The sequence below is a fragment of the Coturnix japonica genome, chromosome 1 (assembly GCF_001577835.2).
Source record: "Coturnix japonica isolate 7356 chromosome 1, Coturnix japonica 2.1, whole genome shotgun sequence".
Classification (NCBI taxonomy): Eukaryota; Metazoa; Chordata; class Aves; order Galliformes; family Phasianidae; genus Coturnix; species Coturnix japonica.
Window position 1 is genome coordinate 100046977 of NC_029516.1, and position 18770 is coordinate 100065746.

At 39.5% G+C, this 18770-nt stretch overlaps 1 protein-coding gene across 2 annotated transcripts in view; it reads left to right on the forward strand.

Annotated features, from left to right (window-relative positions):
- FUNDC1 (FUN14 domain containing 1) overlaps nucleotides 1–14892 on the forward strand; it is a 16992-nt gene extending 2100 nt beyond the window's left edge. For both annotated transcript variants that reach the window (XM_015884077.2, XM_015884087.2), the window contains exons 2-5: nucleotides 1409–1565; nucleotides 3347–3422; nucleotides 11600–11728; nucleotides 12470–14892. In XM_015884077.2, coding sequence (XP_015739563.1) covers nucleotides 1409–1565; nucleotides 3347–3422; nucleotides 11600–11728; nucleotides 12470–12547 — 440 coding nt within the window. In that variant the 3' untranslated portion in view covers nucleotides 12548–14892. The remainder of the gene's footprint in view (nucleotides 1–1408; nucleotides 1566–3346; nucleotides 3423–11599; nucleotides 11729–12469) is intronic.
- Nucleotides 14893–18770: the final 3878 nt, after the last annotated feature.

Sequence of the window (18770 nt, forward strand, 5' to 3'; positions counted from 1 at the left end):
TCCAACCCCTACAATTCTGTGATTCTGTGATCTTCTCGTGAACTATCGGCACTTGAAAGCTGGAAATAACTTTCTGTAGCAACTTTTAACATTATGGGTCTAATTATGTTCAAGTAATTAGGAGCACGGAGGGAAAGAATTCATGCCTGCATGTGTATTGCCTGCATTCTTTAGCTCTTAGGTCACAAATAGTGGAGTTAAAAAAAGAACGTTTACATCAGCAGTTATTAAGATTCCAGGTAGTAATGTGGCTTCTCTTACTGATGTCTCAGCGTTGTCACTGAACTGAGTTTCACCTTAAGTATTCATAACAGAAACAGACTTTAATTCCTGCGTGTATCCATGGAGAACCATGATATGCTTTTAAAACGTTCCTTTATGAAAGGAGACTATCTCTTCCCTTTGATGTTTGAATGTAAGTGGTATTTATGATGTTTAATTTGAAGTTATAGGAGGCCTATTTTGGAAATGTTGACAGAATTATACAGAAATTGCAGAATTTAATTAAATTTCTAGCTTCATTTATTTCATCTGTTATGGAACAGGAACTCTAGTGCATGTTCTTAAGTAATTAGTCAAGCTGGTGTGTAGCCCTCTATGGAGAACACAAGGCTGGGAATTCTCAGTCTTTCAGAACTTTGGGCTATGGAAAAGAGGAGCTTGAGCTTTCTCTTAAATTAGATGTGTTGCATGTGGCTAAAGATCATGACAGCAATTATACTGTGTCAGATGAAAGCCGTGCATCTGAAAGCCATTAGCTCCGAAATGAAGTAAGAAGGAAAAACAGGGTAAGCTCGTAGCAATAGTTTCTCAAAGTGTTTCTTTTGATCTTCTCCTCAGGACGTCATCAGCTTTGGTTGTTGCCTTTGTCCGATAGCACTTTATGACTTTTTTGTTTGTTTGTTGAAAACCTTTAATTTATTCAGTTGTTACTCGGAGTCTGCAATCAGCTTTTGGTACCTGCAGCATCCTGTAGCAGGGTGTTCTGTACATCAGCCAGATCTCTTTACTCTTTACTTCTTTACAGTGAGGGTGACGGAGCACTGGAACAGGCTGCCCAGGGAGGTGGTGGAGTCTCCTTCTCTGGAGATATTCAAGACCTGACTGGACGCCTACCTGTGTGACGTGGTGTAGGGAGCCTGCTTTGGCAGGGGGGTTGGACTTGATGATCTCTAGAGGTCCCTTCCAACCCCTACAGTTCTGTGATTCTGTGATCTCAAGGAGGAGCAGGACCATAGGTAGCCCTTATACGGCTTTTTAAGCTATTCTTTTAGCCAACTAATACCAAACACGGTTCTGTTAATGTTTGCTTCTTTGTTGGTGGGTTATTCATTTAAATTTTTTCAGTAGAATGTTAGAGCGCTGTGTAACTGAAAAAATAACTTCTTTCTTCTTTATTCTTTTTTAGAACACGATAGTGATGACGATTCCTATGAAGTGTTGGATCTAACAGAATACGCAAGGCGTCACCATTGGTGGAATCGTTTGTTCGGCCGGAATTCAGGACCAATTGTAGAAAAATACTCTGTAGCTACGCAGATCGTGATGGGTGGAGTAACTGGCTGGTGAGGGAACATTACTTTATAACTGCACTAGGGCTCTTAGCTGTATTTTGAAGAGTTCTTTCCAAGGCTGTTTGAAGCATATACATGTGTTTTCTCTAACAGATTTCCCTTTACTGCTGACTCCTCATTCTGAGGTCTTTTTTGTAATAAAACACACCAGTTACTTAAGGGAACTCATACCAGCTATTGTGAAAAGGACTTGAAGAAGTGGCAGAACTCTAGAAGTTTTAGGAGTAAATGGGAATTTACTGCATGTAACTTTTCTGTGGAAAAGCAGATTTACTTACTAGTGTAGATTTAGAGGCCTAGTTATGATACTATGGCTGAGATGTACTTCATTGATGATAGAAATGAAGACAGGAATATGTGTCAGGATATATCATTAAGAGCCTCACTTTAAAGAGATGTCTTTGTTACCCTAAATTAAACTGGAGCCATTTCGATCAGCCTAACAGCGTCTCTTCTCTTAACGTGAGAGTGGCTGCTACAATATAGCTGTGCTAAAATAGTTTATGGTGACAAGTAGATAGTGTGTATGAGAATAGAAATTGGGAAATGGGGCCACAATCTTGAAGTCAAGGTATTTTGTTATCAAGAGTGTTAAGTTCAGTGGAAAACAACATTATGGTTGCACAGAAACTTTTAAAATGGAGCTAAGCAAGCTTTGGAAGGTGAAATAGGCTAAAATGAAATGATAGTGTATATGTTTAGTGCTGCTTAGGGAATGTAGGCGGAGCTTTCCATCTAGTGTTTGATTTACCTCTGAAATAACTTCTAGATGTATATACACAAACTGTGAAATTACTCGGAAATAGTTAATGGGATCTGGCATCCATAAAAATGGCTGATTGAAAGATGTGGAAACTGTATTTCAGTGTATGTGTATATACATATGTGTATGTGTGTTCATTTATATAAATATGAACTCACTGTTCATATGCAGAGTTAAATAAAAATCATCCAGTGCGTGAGATTAGGAGGGGCAGAACATACCCCAGAGGATGTACCTGGTGAGATTATGGGACTGTCAGCCTTGGAAATATCCTACACCTGCTGGAGTGGGACCCCAGGCAACCTCATTCTGCTTGGAACTTGGCTTTGGCTTTGCAGCTGGCCCAGTTTGGGAACTGGAGGGGGTAACCTCCATAGGTGCCTTACTGCCAAAACTGTTCTCTTATACCAGTATCTCTGCCAGTCCCCATTTGATGGAAGCATGTTTAGAATGGATTTCTAAATTGCCTTGATCCATTAAAAATAGACCAAGGCCATGTCTCAAGAGAGTACTCTTCCCTGCTCCATCCACCTATTTTTCCACCAGCTTTTAGTACTTGTGGTAGGGATGTAATTTCTTTATAGCTGGGAATCAAGTTATAGACTGTGTAGCTGAGTAAACAATAGTGTAATATATTAACCTTCCACTTGGGAATAGTTATAATGGCACATGTATATTATATTACTATATTGTGCTTTATTAAAGTTCTGTATTCAATAGCAGCATGTAACTTTTACATATAAACAGAGCCTGGAGATCTCAAGCTTACCTTGAAGGGGCCATTGCGCAGCCGTAAGCTAGCAACCATTGCTCATGTTGTTTTGTGTTAGACATTAGTCATTAAACGTTGTTTGTATTAAATATTCGGAAATTTTAAAGATGTGAAATGATACATTTGCTTTGTTAAATGAAAAACGTAATAGTAATTGTCGCCATCAGGAATGTTGGACTGCAGCATTGTACAGCAGACTGCCTCATTGGACTGGGTTTTTTGTTTTGTTCTCCTAAGGTGTGCGGGATTTTTGTTCCAGAAAGTCGGAAAGCTTGCAGCAACTGCAGTAGGTGGTGGCTTTCTTCTGCTTCAAGTATGTAGAATTTCATGCTTTCTAAGTTGGCAAATGTTATTTACTTAAACAGGAGGAAAACAACTCAGCTGCTGGGTAAAATTTAATTAGGAAGGCTTCTTATCTACTTCATCTTTTTCATGTTACCGATCCAAAACTTAATTTCAGATGGAAAATTGTGTGCAAAAGAAGCAAAAAAAAAAAAAGAAAAAAAAAAGAAAAAAAAAAGAAAAAAGTGCTAATTCAGAATCTACTCCATCCTTTACTGTGGTTTGTATTAATCCAAAGGAAACTTATGTATAGAAATAAATGCTGTATGTGATTCAACATTTTCAGATTAGACTATGTTTAGAGAAATAGGGTATGTAAGCTGTATTTATTTAAAATAGATATTTAAATTCTATCAGTGCTTTAAGAAAACTGGGCTGTGTTGGCAGTTACCTGGAATATGTACTCTGGTCCAGTTATGAAGCCAAGCTGTTCCTTTTTCTCCCCAAGGTTTCTTCACTGGCTTTATCCACTAAACCTCTGAAGGTCTGATAGCTTCATTGCATTCCTCTGTTCATCTGAATTTCAGGTCTAAAAAATCTTACAGTGACATCCAGTATAACCATTTACATTTTTCATCAGATGTTGTATTAGGGGAGGACATATTGCCCAATATCCTTTGAATAAGTGAAAAGGCTTTAAGTGAAGGAGAATTTTACGTATTCTTCTGTGAGACGCCAAGTAACTTTTAATTTCTTCACTAGCATTTTTCACATCTTTGTATCCGTGAGCTTGTCTTTTTTCTTTAAATGGGGAAATAGACTGGTGCCTGCTTGGGTTCATTCAAATAATACACCATTTTTTTTTGAGTCAGAGCATTAAAAATAGTTTCTTTTTATTCTTGCCATCACGGCCCTGGAGGGCTTCTGAAAAACCCATCCCACTTTCATTTGCTCCTTTGGTGGCAATGGCTATTAGATCCAGCTGCTGATCAGGGTGGTTAGTGTAGGACCTGCCATTCCTACTGTATAAAGCAGCAAGACGTCACAGTTGTGTGAAGTACTCTTTCATGACCATTCTTTTTTTATTTTTCCCTCTTGTTAAACATAAACACTGCAATCCCATTCCACATGTGAATGTATGCTTTTCAAACTATTTGGTTTAGCTTGTTTTCAGTAAGTATAGTACATACGTGGATTTGAATTACTCAGTTATTTTCAATTTACACAAAGGCAAGCATCAACAACAATGTGATGAGTCAGAGAAACGCTTCTGATATGAAGCTTCATGGTATTATTTGTTCTCTTTCACCATGGTGCATGGATGACCTGTTTAAATATCCCAGAAAGCATTGCTTATTGGACCTGTACCAAAACACAGGGGATGAATGTTCACAGAATCACCGAATTATCAAGGTTGGAAAAGACCTAGAAGATCATTTAGTCCAACCATTGCCAGTACTTCCCAGCTAAATCATATTCATCAACACCACATCCAAACGTTTCTTGAACACTCCCATGGTCGGTGACTCCACCACCCCCCTGGGCAGTGCATTCCAATGCCTGACTACCCTTTCCGAGAAGTAATACTTCCTAATGTCCAGCCTGAGATTGTTACAGGTATATTGAATCAGTAAGGATTTAGAAGCAAACACATGTAAATTTTTGTGCAAAACATGCAATGGCAGCAAATGAACCAATCTGAAAAGCCCTCAGTTCTTTAGCCCACACTGTGTAGTTCTGCATCATGAGAGAATATTTGAATTTTATATGATTTATAGATAGTCTGTGAATCTTGAAAGTACTCATCGTTCTTTCCCATTGAGTTAAATAAGCAGAATCTCTCTTCCCATATAGTGCGCTGTTGGTCTTAATTCATTAAATGTCAGTTTTTATCTAAATATGACTGTAGAGTCTGCTGAACAGAGAAGCCTGGAATCCAGGAGCAATTGGCAGAACATTGCCTGCAAGTCCCTGCATTAGTGCTTCTCGCTACAGGAAGCTGAAAAGTTCAAACCTGTAGATAGAGAAGAATAGAAATCGCTTGAAACTTATAACTTATGCAGTGTTTTGCTTGTTGAGCTGTGAAGCTTAGGGAGCTGTCTGTACAGTAAATTGGTTTGCCATTTGTTTGAGTGTCTGATTTCGTGGTTGATCTCACTTATAGTGTATCTGAAAAGGAATATTATCCAAGAGGAAAAAATAAGTTGCATATTTTAAATCAAGTTGCCTATATCTTTAATTAAGCAAGATCAGATTTTCTTGGAAGGGATTGAAATAAATGTCTCGCTCTTTCATTTCAATTCAAAGCGTTTTGCATTTTTAAAGCTGAGTCATAAATTCTGTAGTATAATTACATTTCTGTAGCCTTTAATTTTTTCATTTAAAGATCACACATTGTGATGTTAATTTCCTTCTGAATATATGTTCAGCGCTTCCCCTTAAATGGGCAGAGGAACGCTTCAGCGCGTGACTAGAAACTTCCATTTTCTCTCTGCGCTTTTCTGAAGCTGCAGATTTCGTTTAAGCTCCTGATTGTAATATTGGCAATTACCTGCTCAACCAAGAACTACAGAAGGCAACGTTCTTATGTAAAGCCCGTTCAGTAAAACGTTTCAGTCCTGAAATTCTTTTTCTCCAGCACCTGATGTCAATATCTGAATAAAAAGCTCATATGAAAGTGAAAGCAATACACTTGGAAGTGTAAGTCTGTACAAGAAGTAGAAAGGTTTCTCCAGTTTGTGTATGTGATCCCTATGTTTTTTCAGTTTTAATAAAGATTTAAAAGTAATTTATGGAGAATAAAATTGAGATTAAGGAATTAGCCTTATTTTTTATTTTTTTTTTGTAATTAAGATCTGTTATCACATCTTTTTGCTGATTCCTCTAACAGCTTTGTTTGATCAATTAACTTTTTTTAAAGACATGGTTCTTCATATGTGCTGGTTATAAATCAATGTCTGTGCGCTATACTAAGGAAAACATAATTTCTCATCTCAGATACAAACCTAAGGGAGTTGCCTTCTCTAACTTTTGGTTATATAGTGCACAGTTCAGTGAGCTCCTACAGAGCAGAGAAGTATGAACTCCATGTTGTTCTGCTATAATAAATGACTTTAAAACAATTGTTCTTACCAAGTGCCTGATCTATGTTTCTAAATTCCTGTATCCTTTGTAATGCTTTTTGCTCCGCACTCAACACGCTGTCACCTCTTCCATTTTGTGTTGACTTACTTAATCATAAAATGATGTATTTCTGTGTGTTTTCAGTGATATATTTTGCCTCATTCCATCTGAATGATAAATTGACTTCAAATATTTGTTAAATAATTTTTTAACTTAGGTAAAATAAGAAACAGAATAATAACACAGAAAGCAAAACAAGCCCTTAGGTACCCTTGGCTATACATTGCACAGACAGATATTAATGCCCTGCTGTGACGATGCTGTGGAGACTGCAGTGAAGTGAGGAGAGGGCAGTGTGCTTTTGGGTTGGAAACTTGGTAACAGAGCTGCATTCAGTTTTGCATTTCTTGTGCCAGTTGGATGGTGGCTGAAAATGTAGCGTCTGGAGTATCATTTCTCAGTCTCTCCTTATCTTTGTATATCAAAGCTAGAGGCTCGTCAGGTCTATGGAAACTTGTCAAGAGCAGAGAGGGTTGCTTACCTGTATAAATACAGCAAGAAGCTGAGAACAAGGAGCTTGCAGGGAGCTTCTGGGCTTGGTTAGGCATTTTTAGTATAAGGGAAACTGCTTCTGTGGAAATCAGAGCTTCCCATCCTACTGTCCCATCTTACTGTATACATTTTTTACTCTTGCACATTATTTTCTCATTACTCGTAATGATGGTTCATAATAACAAATTACTTGCATGCCTATCCTGTATCACTTCCAAATTCAGATCTTCCCTTTAGATTCTCTGCTCCCTTTGATTAGAGATACAGGTAGTTGTAGTAATACTGCATTGATGCATTATTATTCATCGTTTTAGAAAATACTTTTTTCCAGTAGTTCTGGAAGGTCTTTAACAAAAATAGTTTATTAGTATGAGTTAGATATGCATGCACATATATTCTTAGTCACATAGGTATGTAAGTATGGAGATGATAATAGAGTATTAATAGTTTATCTCCATTATCTTAGGGACTGGCTATGAAAATAGTAATGTACTTTATGAATTTGTATTTATATATGTATTGTAGGAACCTTGCCGGTAAGGTAGTATTTTCTTCTATGATGAACTAGGATTTAAATATTAAAGTTCATTTTACTGTACCGACATTTGGATTTATTGAGGTTAATTCTGTAGTTATACACAAATTTAGGGATTTAGTAGGACTGCAGCCAAAGTAAATGTGACACAGGCTCTGACTATCACTGCAATGAAGTACAGAGCTTTTTCCTTACGTTTATATAATTTATATTCAAAACATGTATTTATACATCTTTATTTCTAAAACATTTTCTTCTATTACTTATTTCATAGAATCATAGAAGAACTTGGGTTAGAAGAGACCTCAAGGATCATTGAGTTCCAACTCCCCTGCCATGGTTGGGGTTGACAGCTGCTAGACAGACACTAGATTGAGTTGCCCAGGGCTCTATACACAGTGACCTTAAACACTTCCAGAGATGGGGCATTCATAGTCTCTCTGGGCAGCCTGTGCCAGCACCTCACCTCTATCTCAGTAAAAATATCCCCTTGATATCTAATCTAAAATCTCCCTTCTTTTAGTTTAAAACCATTCCCCCTTGCCCTATTACCATCAACCAGTTTAAAAAGTTGATTTCCCTTGTGTTCCCTTTAAATGTTGGAAGGCCATAATGAGATTTCCCTGCAGCCTTCTCTTCAAGTTTAACAAGTTCAGTTCCCTCAGCCTGTCTTAACAGGTGAGGTGCTCCAGCCTTTGCATCATTTTTGTGGCCCTCTTCTGCACCCTCTCCAACAGCTCCACATCTTTCCTGTGTTGGGGTCCCCAGACCTGGACACAGTACTTCAGGTGAGTCCTGGCAAGGGCAGAGTTAAGGGGGACAATGAGCTCCCTCATCCTGCTGGCCGCTCCTCTTCTGATGGAACCCAGGATACCATTGGCCTTACAGTCTGTAAGCCCACTGCTTGCTCATTTAAAGTTTTTCATCAGCTGAGACCCCTAAGTCCTTCTCCACAGGGCTACTCTCAAGGAATTCTTCTCCAGATTCTTCTCCGGGATTACATCAACCCAAGTACAAAACCTTGCACTTTGCTTTCTTGAACTTCATTAGGTTCACATAGGCCCACCGTTCGAGTTTATCAAGGTTCCTCTGAGTGGCACCTCTTTCTTCTGCTCTGTCCGCTGTGCTACTCAGCTTGGTGTCATCAGCAAACTTAGTGAGGATGTGCTCAGTCCTATCATCTGTGTCACTGATAAAGATGTTAAAGAGTACCAGTCCCAAGATGGACCCCTGGGGGATGCTGCTCGTTACCAGCCTCCACCAGGACATAGAGCTGTTGGCCACATAGATAAATACAAAGATTCATAGCACAACTTCAGATCCCTGCTCCTACATTCAGGGAGAAATGTAATATAACTACTGTTGTGTAAACTGGAGTTCTGACAAAAACGCTAGCCCTAATTATTAGAGTGCTAAATTAAGCTTAATTAAAAACTTCTGCATCGTGACTGTACTCTATGGAGAGGTGAGCTAATTAAGACTAGTCCTATTGATACACTGTTTCCTTTAAAGCCTTTTGTTTATATTCTGCTACTAACATATTTGCTTAGATTTCTTGCATTGTGTTGAACTTTATATAAAGTCCAAATACTTCCTTTCCACAATGCGGCCTTCTTTAAATTCTTATGATAATATTGAATTCAGTTAAAAAAAAAGAAGAAAAACAAAAAGCTAGCCTCCACCTCAGTGTTTTTTGTTATTTTTTTTCCCCTTGTTTGTCTTCCAGTGACCAAATGTGCATCACTGCTTTAAAACCCTTTCGTGTCTTCATACTAACTAGGCAGACCTTAATTAGCTATGCAACACCAGCACCTGTGTACGTAAATGGTTTTCCATTAGACATGCAAGGCTAATGTTTTTTTTTTTTATATTTTAAGATATACCAAGCTTAATATATTGTATATTTAAATACCTGTCCTACATAATTTCATTATATGTGAATTTTATTTACAAATTGTACCATTTGGATAGAATACTTTTACATAAATTACATGAATTTGACAAACATGGCCTTGGGAAGTATCTGAGAAATCTCCCTCTCACTCTTTGTGAACTGGTCATTACGTAAATCATTTACCTTTAAAAGTAGTGGTCTACGTTTATTTGCCTTAGCAGTTAAAATCATGGAATCATAGAGTCACCAAGGCTGGAAGAGACCTCCAAGACCATTCAGTCCATTTGTCCACCTACCACCAATATTATGTCACTAAACCATGTCCCTCAGTACAACATCTAAACATTTCACGAGCACCTCCAGGGATGGTTACTCCACCACCTCCCTGGGCAGCCCTTGCCAATGCCTTTCTGCTCTTTATGTCTCTTTTCCCTGGCACAACTTGAGGCCATTCCTTCTCATCTTGTTACTGTTACATGGGAGAAGAGGCCAGCCCCCACTTCATCCCAACCTCTGTTCAGGTGGTTGTAGAGAACAATAACATCTCCCCTGAGCCTCCTCCAGACTAAACAATCCTAGTTCCTTCAGCTGCTCCCCATTACTCATACTCCAGACCCCTAACAGCTTTGTTGCCCTTCTCTGGACACACTCCAGGGCCTCCCTGTCATTCTTGTAGTGGAGGGTTCAAAACTGAACGCGGTACTTGAGGTGTGGCCTCACCTGAGCTGTGTACAGAGGGATGATCTCCTCCTTGCTCCTTTTGGCAGCACTATTTCTGATACAAACCAGGATGCAGCTGGCCTTTCTGGCTACCTGGGTACAATGCTGACTCATGTTTAGCCGAGTGTTGACCAATACTCCCAAGTTCCTCTCTTCCACACTGTCTTCCAGTCACTCTGCCCCAAGCCTGTAGCACTGCATGGGGCTGTTGTGGCCAAAATGCAGGATGCGGCATTTGGTCTTGTTGAACCTCATCCCATTGGCCTCTACCCAGTGATCCAGATCCCTCTGTAGGGCCTTCCTTCCCCCTGGCAGATTGATACTTCCTCCCAGCTTGGTGCCATCTGCAAACTTATAGAGGGTGCACTCAATCTGTCCAAGTCATCAGGACTGAACAGGACAGGCCCCAGCACCGACCCCTGGGGAACACCACTCATGACTGGTCACCGGCTGGATTTAACCCCATTCACCACCACTCTCTGGGCTCAGCCATACGGCCAGTTCTTTACCTGGCAAAGAGTGTGTTTGTCCAAGCCATGGGTGGACAGTTCTTTCAGAAGAATACTGTGGGAGTAATCCTTAGTTTTGATTTTCCTGCTTTTCCAGCTGATGAGTTTTTATATTTTAACTGTACCTAGAATATGCAGTAATTGCCTGGTTTTTAGTCTGTGTTGTTATAAGCATTTAAATATGTATTTCGTGAATTGTTTTGAGAAAATTTGTGAGGTCTACCAGTGACAGCTGAGTAGCAGGATGTTTCCCTGTTTTCAGGACTAAATCTGAGTAAGAGAAAGAAGGCAAAGTTAGGGATGATGATTGAATGTACTATGGAATCTCACAGCTAGCTCCTGTTACAGCACTTGCAGTGTTTGTGTTTCAGTTTTTCTGCTTACGGTCTCTGCTTTGTAGAATTCTGTTTTCAAATACTTATTTATTGGACAGTTCTCATTATTTCTAAGTATGATACTTATCGGCCACAAATATGCTGTCAATTTGAAAGAAACTTAAATGGAATTGCCTTTTAAAATTATTATTTTTCTTATAAATTTACTTTACTTTCCTATTCTTGCAATTAAAGTTTCACCGAGTGCTGAAGGAAAAATAAAATAAGTTTTTTTATAAGCAAACAATAGAAAACTGGTAAAATTAACAGTCTATTGAACTTTGCAATTGCTTGTTTAATTTCAGTTGCTCTTACTGCAAGTAGATGTTAGTGCTTGGAGTGCCTGTTGTAATTTCAGGAATGTCTTTTCTTTTACCTGTAATACAAAAAAACCCAGACAGTATTTAAACAGTACAAGCAAATTTTGTGAGCGCAAAGATACCATATGCTGATTCGGAAAATGTTAACTAGAACAGTACTAACTACAGTTTGTTTCCGCAGATCGCAAGTCATAGTGGATATGTACAAGTTGACTGGAAGAGAGTTGAGAAAGATGTAAATAAGGCAAAAAAACAGTTAAAAAAGCGTGCAAATAAGGCAGCACCTGAAATCAATACTCTAATTGAAGAGGTAAGTCTGAGGTGATACGCTTTCCTGACAGCCAGATTTTCTTACCTTCCCCTGCATGTGGTGCTCAGTTGATAATGGTTCCTTGGTTTTGCACCACATAGTTCTGATTATCATGGGAAGGTACCAGGGTGTACACATTATTAAAAGTTTTTGGTGTGTGTTTTTTTATTTGATGAAATGGCACCTGTTGGTTATATGCTGTATTCATTGATTACTTCATGAAATCTTGTATACAAAAATTAGCATATGTGGTTTTTGTAGGATTAATTATTAGGAAATTAGCTCACATGGAGTGAAGTTATTGTTTTCTAATGCCTCCATCTTTGAAAAGAGCAGTAATTTTATAGTAACTTTTGGTGTGTGTATGTGATTTAAATTGAAATGATGGCAGTACTCATCTGTTTTGGTTTTGTGGGTTTTTTTTTTGCCAGGTTTGTAAAACAACTCCCTGGTTTTAATTAAAAAAGAGGGGCATTGACGTGGAATTACTATGAGAATTGGTTATTAGTTTAACTCCCCCAAAAGCTACCTGTATTATAAACGTATTGTTAAAGTCAGTCTAAAGTCAGTTTACACTCCATTGTTGCCTGCAGTTGCCACCTAGCTATGTGTTTTCAAACCTGTTACTGACCTCCCTCTCAGTTTCAGTATGCTTGTTCCAGGCAGTTGTGATGAAAGTATGAAATGCTACAGTTGGGCACAATGGACTCAATTCTTCATGCATACTGTTTTTCTTCTCAGTCAACAGAATTTATCAAACAGAACATCGTGGTCTCCAGTGGATTTGTTGGAGGCTTTCTCTTGGGCCTTGCATCGTAAGGATCTGAATTATCTCTTCTGATGGCATTCACGTCAAAGAACAGTTGCGGTGACACCCTGTCAGAAAGCAGTGTGGATCACTGGGCCCTCCAGAGCAAGATGAGAGGACTAGGTAGACAACTTGGAAGCTTTTCCATTTTAGGCTTATGCCTCTTGAAGCTTGGCAAAACTAGGATTTGCTGAAAAACTGCAGCGTGCTCATTAAAGCATTTCTGGGCAAAACTGGTTCATCGTCATCATGACTCTTTTTGTCTATGACCTTTCAAGATCAAGCATTTTTAAAATGTTAGTCTTGGAAAATAGATGTGTAACCATACTGTAAGAAAGCAAGCTCCATTTCTATGTTTGCAAGTAAATACTGTTTATTTTCAAAGTATTTTTCTTCATGCCGTAGTAGATAGTATCAATGACTGCATAATGTATATGATAATGTAGTTCCAGCCTCATGGCTGGCTGTGTTCTTCAAAAGTCACTGCAATAATCTTTAAATCTGTAATACTCTTTTTGTGGAGTATTAAATAACAAAGAATCATGAGCTCATTAAAGGTGAAAATTAACTTTGACTCTGGCCATTGTATACATAGAGAATGTCTCATTGCATAGCCTTTGGGCATCTGGTACAAATATTTGCAAGTTACCTGTGATTCCTGTTTTAAGTGCACGTCTATGTTGTTTTTCCCAGATGTGTAGACATGGATGAACTCACAGATAAAATTGTGGTGCACAGGTAACTGTTGCAAGTGCAGACTCCATAGTGATCTGATAATTGTTTCACATACAAGTAAACTGTGGAGGCCATTTCAGACTTGAGTAAATGGTGAAATAAAGAGCTGAAGCTTCTGGTATGCGCACTTTGCAAGGGTTAGTACTTCGCAGGGCTTGGTAACACATCATCACGATGTGCCTTGAATGAACCCAAGGCTTCTCTTGTAGTCCCTTTAAGCTGGAAATGCAATCTGAAATATTGCTCGCCTTCATATTCACCTCTATTGCCACTGTGTTCTGCCCAATGTAGACCTTTTTTAAAATCTGACTTCCAGTGCCTAGAGTGTCAGCTATGAAAAAGCGAGGGTACAGATTGGGTTCAGTCAGCTTATTGGAAGAGTGCCTATTTCTTCTGAAGTCTGGCAAAGCAAATGGGACTGCTGGATGTGGTTGTTCTCCATCTTTGACAGATCAAAGCGGGAGGCAGACTCAAAAGGAGATTTGAAGCACGGCTGTAGAAAGGCTGGAAAATTAATTCTGAAGCAGGGTTTTAAAGTGGTTTAGGTAATTTGTTGCAAGATTATCTTCAAGAACTTGGGAATCCAGACACGTACTTCGTACATGTTTCTGCATTTCAGGCTTGTGGACCTTTTACCCACGGCCCTGTTTTTTGTGCTTGAATATTCTACCAACAAGTTAATGTGAAACTGAGCCTGCCCTGTGCAGGTTGTGCTGGGTTCTCATTTCCACGGCTGAACCATAGTGGTGATGCATTAGCATCTGATGGCTGAATGTGAACTTCTGACATGTAGGACGTGTGATGAACGTCAATCAGGTGGACTGTACAAGAAAGGCCTTTGACGTAAGCTGAGGGCAACTGTGCACTTCAGAGGCCCGTACTGTAGGTTAGTTTCATATGCCTGCATCTAGCCAGGGTAAGTTTTAAAGCATGTCATGCATGCCTGCCATGCTTAAGGATTTAGTTCAGCTAAAACCTCTTGAAGACTTTGGATATTAAAAGACAAAGAAAACAAACAAACCAACCCCACAACAACAACAAAGAAACACTGAGGAACACAAATAGCCACAAATAATGTTAACGTCTGAAGGTTTTTAGTTTTTAGAAGGTGAATTTCTACAGCTACGTAAAAATTGTTGCAGTTCACTGGAAGGGAGAAGCCCAGAGGCCAGCTCATCCGAATAATAGTACAGTGTGAAAGTTTCTTTTCCCTAGTATTCAATCCAAGCAATGTATTGTTTTTGGCTGATGAAGTTAATGGATTTTGGCATGCCAAGAGCTACCTGAAGCCACCTGGTGCACATCACGCAGACTGGCTGGGAGGAGCTTGGATGTTCTGAAGGGATCTGAGAATGACGTGACCACCCCTATAAGATATACCCATAGACGAGCATTTAAAAAGCATTCTATTCTACTGAAGGGTTTCTAGGGAGTGTGTTGTAGAGTTCTTTCTAAAAAGGCTGCTGTGACCAAGGAATGCGTTTCATAGTTAAAAGTAGAATTTAGAATAACTTTCATAGCAGTCTGTGAGCCCAATTTCTTCAGAGGAATGTTTTGCTATCCTGTTGCTGTTATCTGAGATTCTCAGACAGTGAATAAAGAACTACATGATTGAACTAAATTTATAGAGTTTTTTTTTTATTATTGTATTTTTTTCAAAGCCTTCGGAATAAGAAGCATGATACTGTGGTAGATGTAAAATTGGCTGAGAGACAAGGAGAAATGGTGTAGTTGCAAATGTGAATGCTGGTGGTTTGTATGGGAATTGGTCTTATGTAATGTGTTAATAGCTTGAGGGAATACTGCTGGCACTGCAGTATTTGCAAAGTTCTTTGCTGTTCCTTGGGTCTGGATTGGTGATGGGGAGTCTCACAACTGCCAGTAGAGCAGGTGATGGAGTGGCGATAAACATGAAGAAATAAGACGTAAAAGAAGCTTTGCTTGTGTGTCAGCTCAGACTCGGGACTTGTGTGTCTCTGTACCCAACTGAATGCTCTGTAATGTCACAGCCAAAAACAGGTGATCGCACCATCAAAAATGGAGTGGAGCAAAATAGCGGGATGATGTTCTGGCGGTATGATCCTCCTTGGAATGATTTCAGAGTTGCTATTATCCTCCCTGACAAAACCTGATGGGGGTGAAGAAGATTCAGAAGAGAGTGAAAAAAGACTGAAGAAAAAATATAAGACCATTTTAGAAGGAAAAGCGAGCATTCGTTTTAGGAAGCAGACAATTAGGAAGGATTGTTTTAGGAGAAACGTAGATTAATGAAAGGGTGGGCCAGCATTTCTGTGCTTCTGGTTGTGCAATTGGAGAACTATAGAAAAAGTCAGAGGGATAAACGTGAACCCAGCAAAGAGAGACGTGTTAACAAAGGAATGGATTGTGTTGGCACTGTGTGCTGCTGAAACGAAGAAGCAGGCTCCATTCAAAGAAAGATGGAGCGATGTTCATGTACATCACAGAAGTGCTGTTACATTTAAAGAGGAAAAAGCAAAATCTTGTTTCTCTGGCCATAACTAATATTGTTTGGTGAAATTCAAGATAAAATCATTCTAGTGGTTTTGCTGCCTTCGCCTTTGCAGTTTGTATATCTTTTTGCCTCAAGCAGTTGTTATCAGCCACTTCAGAACTGAACACGAAATGATTCACCAAGGCATGCCACATATCCTTCTGTGATGCAGTGAACATCTGTTGAAAGTTTACTGAATAATGGCTTTTGGGAGAGCTCGATTATAAATCATCTATTCATTTTGCATTATCTTAATGACATACATAATCTAATTTTAAAAATTAGTTCAAGCAACATCAGGTTTTAATTTAAAGTAAGATGACTGCTTGGTCAAAATCATTGTGATTTTATTACTGAACTTTAAGTGGACAGAATTTGGCTAAGTCCTTGAAGGCTGTTTTTGTTTTATCAGCTGAAACAGCTGCATTCTAGGTTTATTTGTCAGGAGGTCTTAAAAAGGGGGATGTATACAGAATAAGCCGCAGAAGTCAGTTCTGTAATTCAAAATAGGTGCCTGTGCATGCTTCATAACACACATAGCATGTGGTCTAGGAAAAAGCACCAGCTGAGGAATAAACCCTGCAACTGACACAGCTGCTGGACTGCCAGCTGACAGCTCTGGGTTAGAGTTCCAGGAAAGTTCCCCCTTCCTGAGAAGCATCTCCCGCTCCCTTGAGCAGTGCCCAGCCCACCAAGCCAGGTGTTCTGACACAAGGTCCTGGTCTTCACATTCGTACATTAAGAGTTGGATATTAGGAACATTTTCTTCTCAGTAAGAGCAGTGCTGCAGTGGCACAGGCTGCCCAGGGAGGTGGTGCAGTCACTGTCCCTGGAGGTGTTCCAGCGTAGTGTGGATGTGGCACTGAGGGCTGTGGGCAGTGGGCACGGTGTGATGGGCTGCTGGTTGGACTGGGTGAACTTAGAGGTCTTTTCCAGCCTTAACTCTGTCCTGTGGATGTTCCTCAGCTTTTGTAAGAGTGTGGGCAGACACTGGGTTCTCATCTCAAAGTTTGCCTTAAATTATTGCTGAGTAGTTAAATATGCTGCTTGCAGTGGAAATGCTCCAGCTGGAAGGAAAAAAGGAAGGGAGAAAAAGGAAGACTCACTCAGCTTTAAGCTAAAGGTAAAGGAAAACTTTTCTGCATGTATGCTCTGCATATTGTAAAAATTCTTCATAGAATATGCCAGCATTCACAAAGGAATTTAATGAGTACTGTGCCATACAATTCCTGTTTAACATAAACACTTCGGACTTTCATCGCCCCAAGAGGTTATCTACATATGCTTACCCATGTGTGGTCATGGGATGCAGAGAATTAAGAACTGATATATCTAGTATGATTTTTAATGTAATGGCGTGCTTCCTCTGAGTAAAGTTTATGCTGTTTTCTCATGTATTTGACAGTCAACAAACTCACACTGCAGCCCAATACACATTTTTATTTTCAGACTTCAAACCCTCTCCAGTGAACCAATCAGAATGCCGTGATGCTGCTCAGACAGGAATAAAAACCAGAGTCCAACTGAACAAATGTAAGAAAGACCAACTTAATGTAAGAAAGAACAACAGAGGCATGAAAGCAATGTACGAAAGCCAAGTGTTAGGATTGTTTCTGAAACAACTTAGGAAAAAAAAGAGAACTGAATCTTAGCAGCAGTAAGAGTCCATATTCTTAATGTTCCTTAACAGTTTATGATTGTTAAGATTGAAAAATACCGAGAGAATTTGTTTCTAAAACATTACTAATATTTTTTTTTTCTCTCCATAATACCACGTATGCTTGAGAAATGGGTCGTAGTGAGATTCAGCATGACCAAGTGCAGGGTTGTACTTGGGTCAGTGCAGTTGCAGGAAGGGGGAATGGCTTTAAACTAAGGGAGATGCAGTTTAGTTTAGGTGTTAGGCAGAAATAATTATTTCCCCAGAGGGTGGTGATGCGCTGGCACAGCTGCCCAGAGAAACTGGTGCCCCACAGGGGCAGGGCTGGGTGTGCTTTGAGGTCCCTTCCATGATTCTATGACTCTGTAATACTTGTTTTCCAAATTACGAGCTTCTTGTGCCAGATAGATAAACTGCATGTTGGCTCCTGTAGGAGCTTTGTTTTAAGACTGCTTGTGCAAGTAAAGCCATACATATGTTTGCCTGCCTATCCAGGTTGTATATGAATGAAAGCAAAGATAGAACAAACACTGAGAGTGATAACACCATGCCAAGATTAACACGTAGGGCATCAGGCACCGGTGCTGCACAAATGCTATTCCATGTCTTCAGCGTAGCTCTCAATAGAACTGTGGATGATACTGAATTAGGAGAGAAATTTGGCACTTAGAGTGCCAAACGTAGAGCTGTAAAGCTTAAATCCAAAGGCAGATTGAGAAAGCTTAACGTTGCACCAAGAGAAATGACACAGAGTTCAAGGAGAAGCAGTTATGGATAGTAATGAACCTTCTTGTCTGTACTCAGCATTGGTGACACCACACCTGGAAATAATGTCCATTTTTTGACCTCCCAGTTCAAGGATGTGAAGAAATGGGTTGTCCAGAGAAAAACACCTGTACTGGCTGAGGCCTAAAGGAAAGGACCCATAACAAGAATGCAGGTTATTTAGTCTGGAGAAGGAGAGGCCATGGGGCACTTCAGAGCTGCCTCCAACCACTCAGAAGGGAAGTAACAAAGGTGATGGAGACATGAAGCCAAATCCTCACAGACAAGAAGCCACAAGTGGTGGCTTGGGAGGTTCACACTGGATATTAGTAAAAATGCTTGCAAGACAATGTTGGTGCAGCACTGGATAGGTCACACAGGGATGCTGTGGGCTCTCTGTCCTCAGGGATCTGCAGGAGGTGACAGAGCCTGATGTGATAAAGCACACTGATTGAAAATAAAGAATGGAATATGTGATGAACATTGACCTAACAAATAAAAAAGGATAATAATAACAATAATAATAAAAGAAGGGAAATAATGAATGGTGCAAAGCAATGAG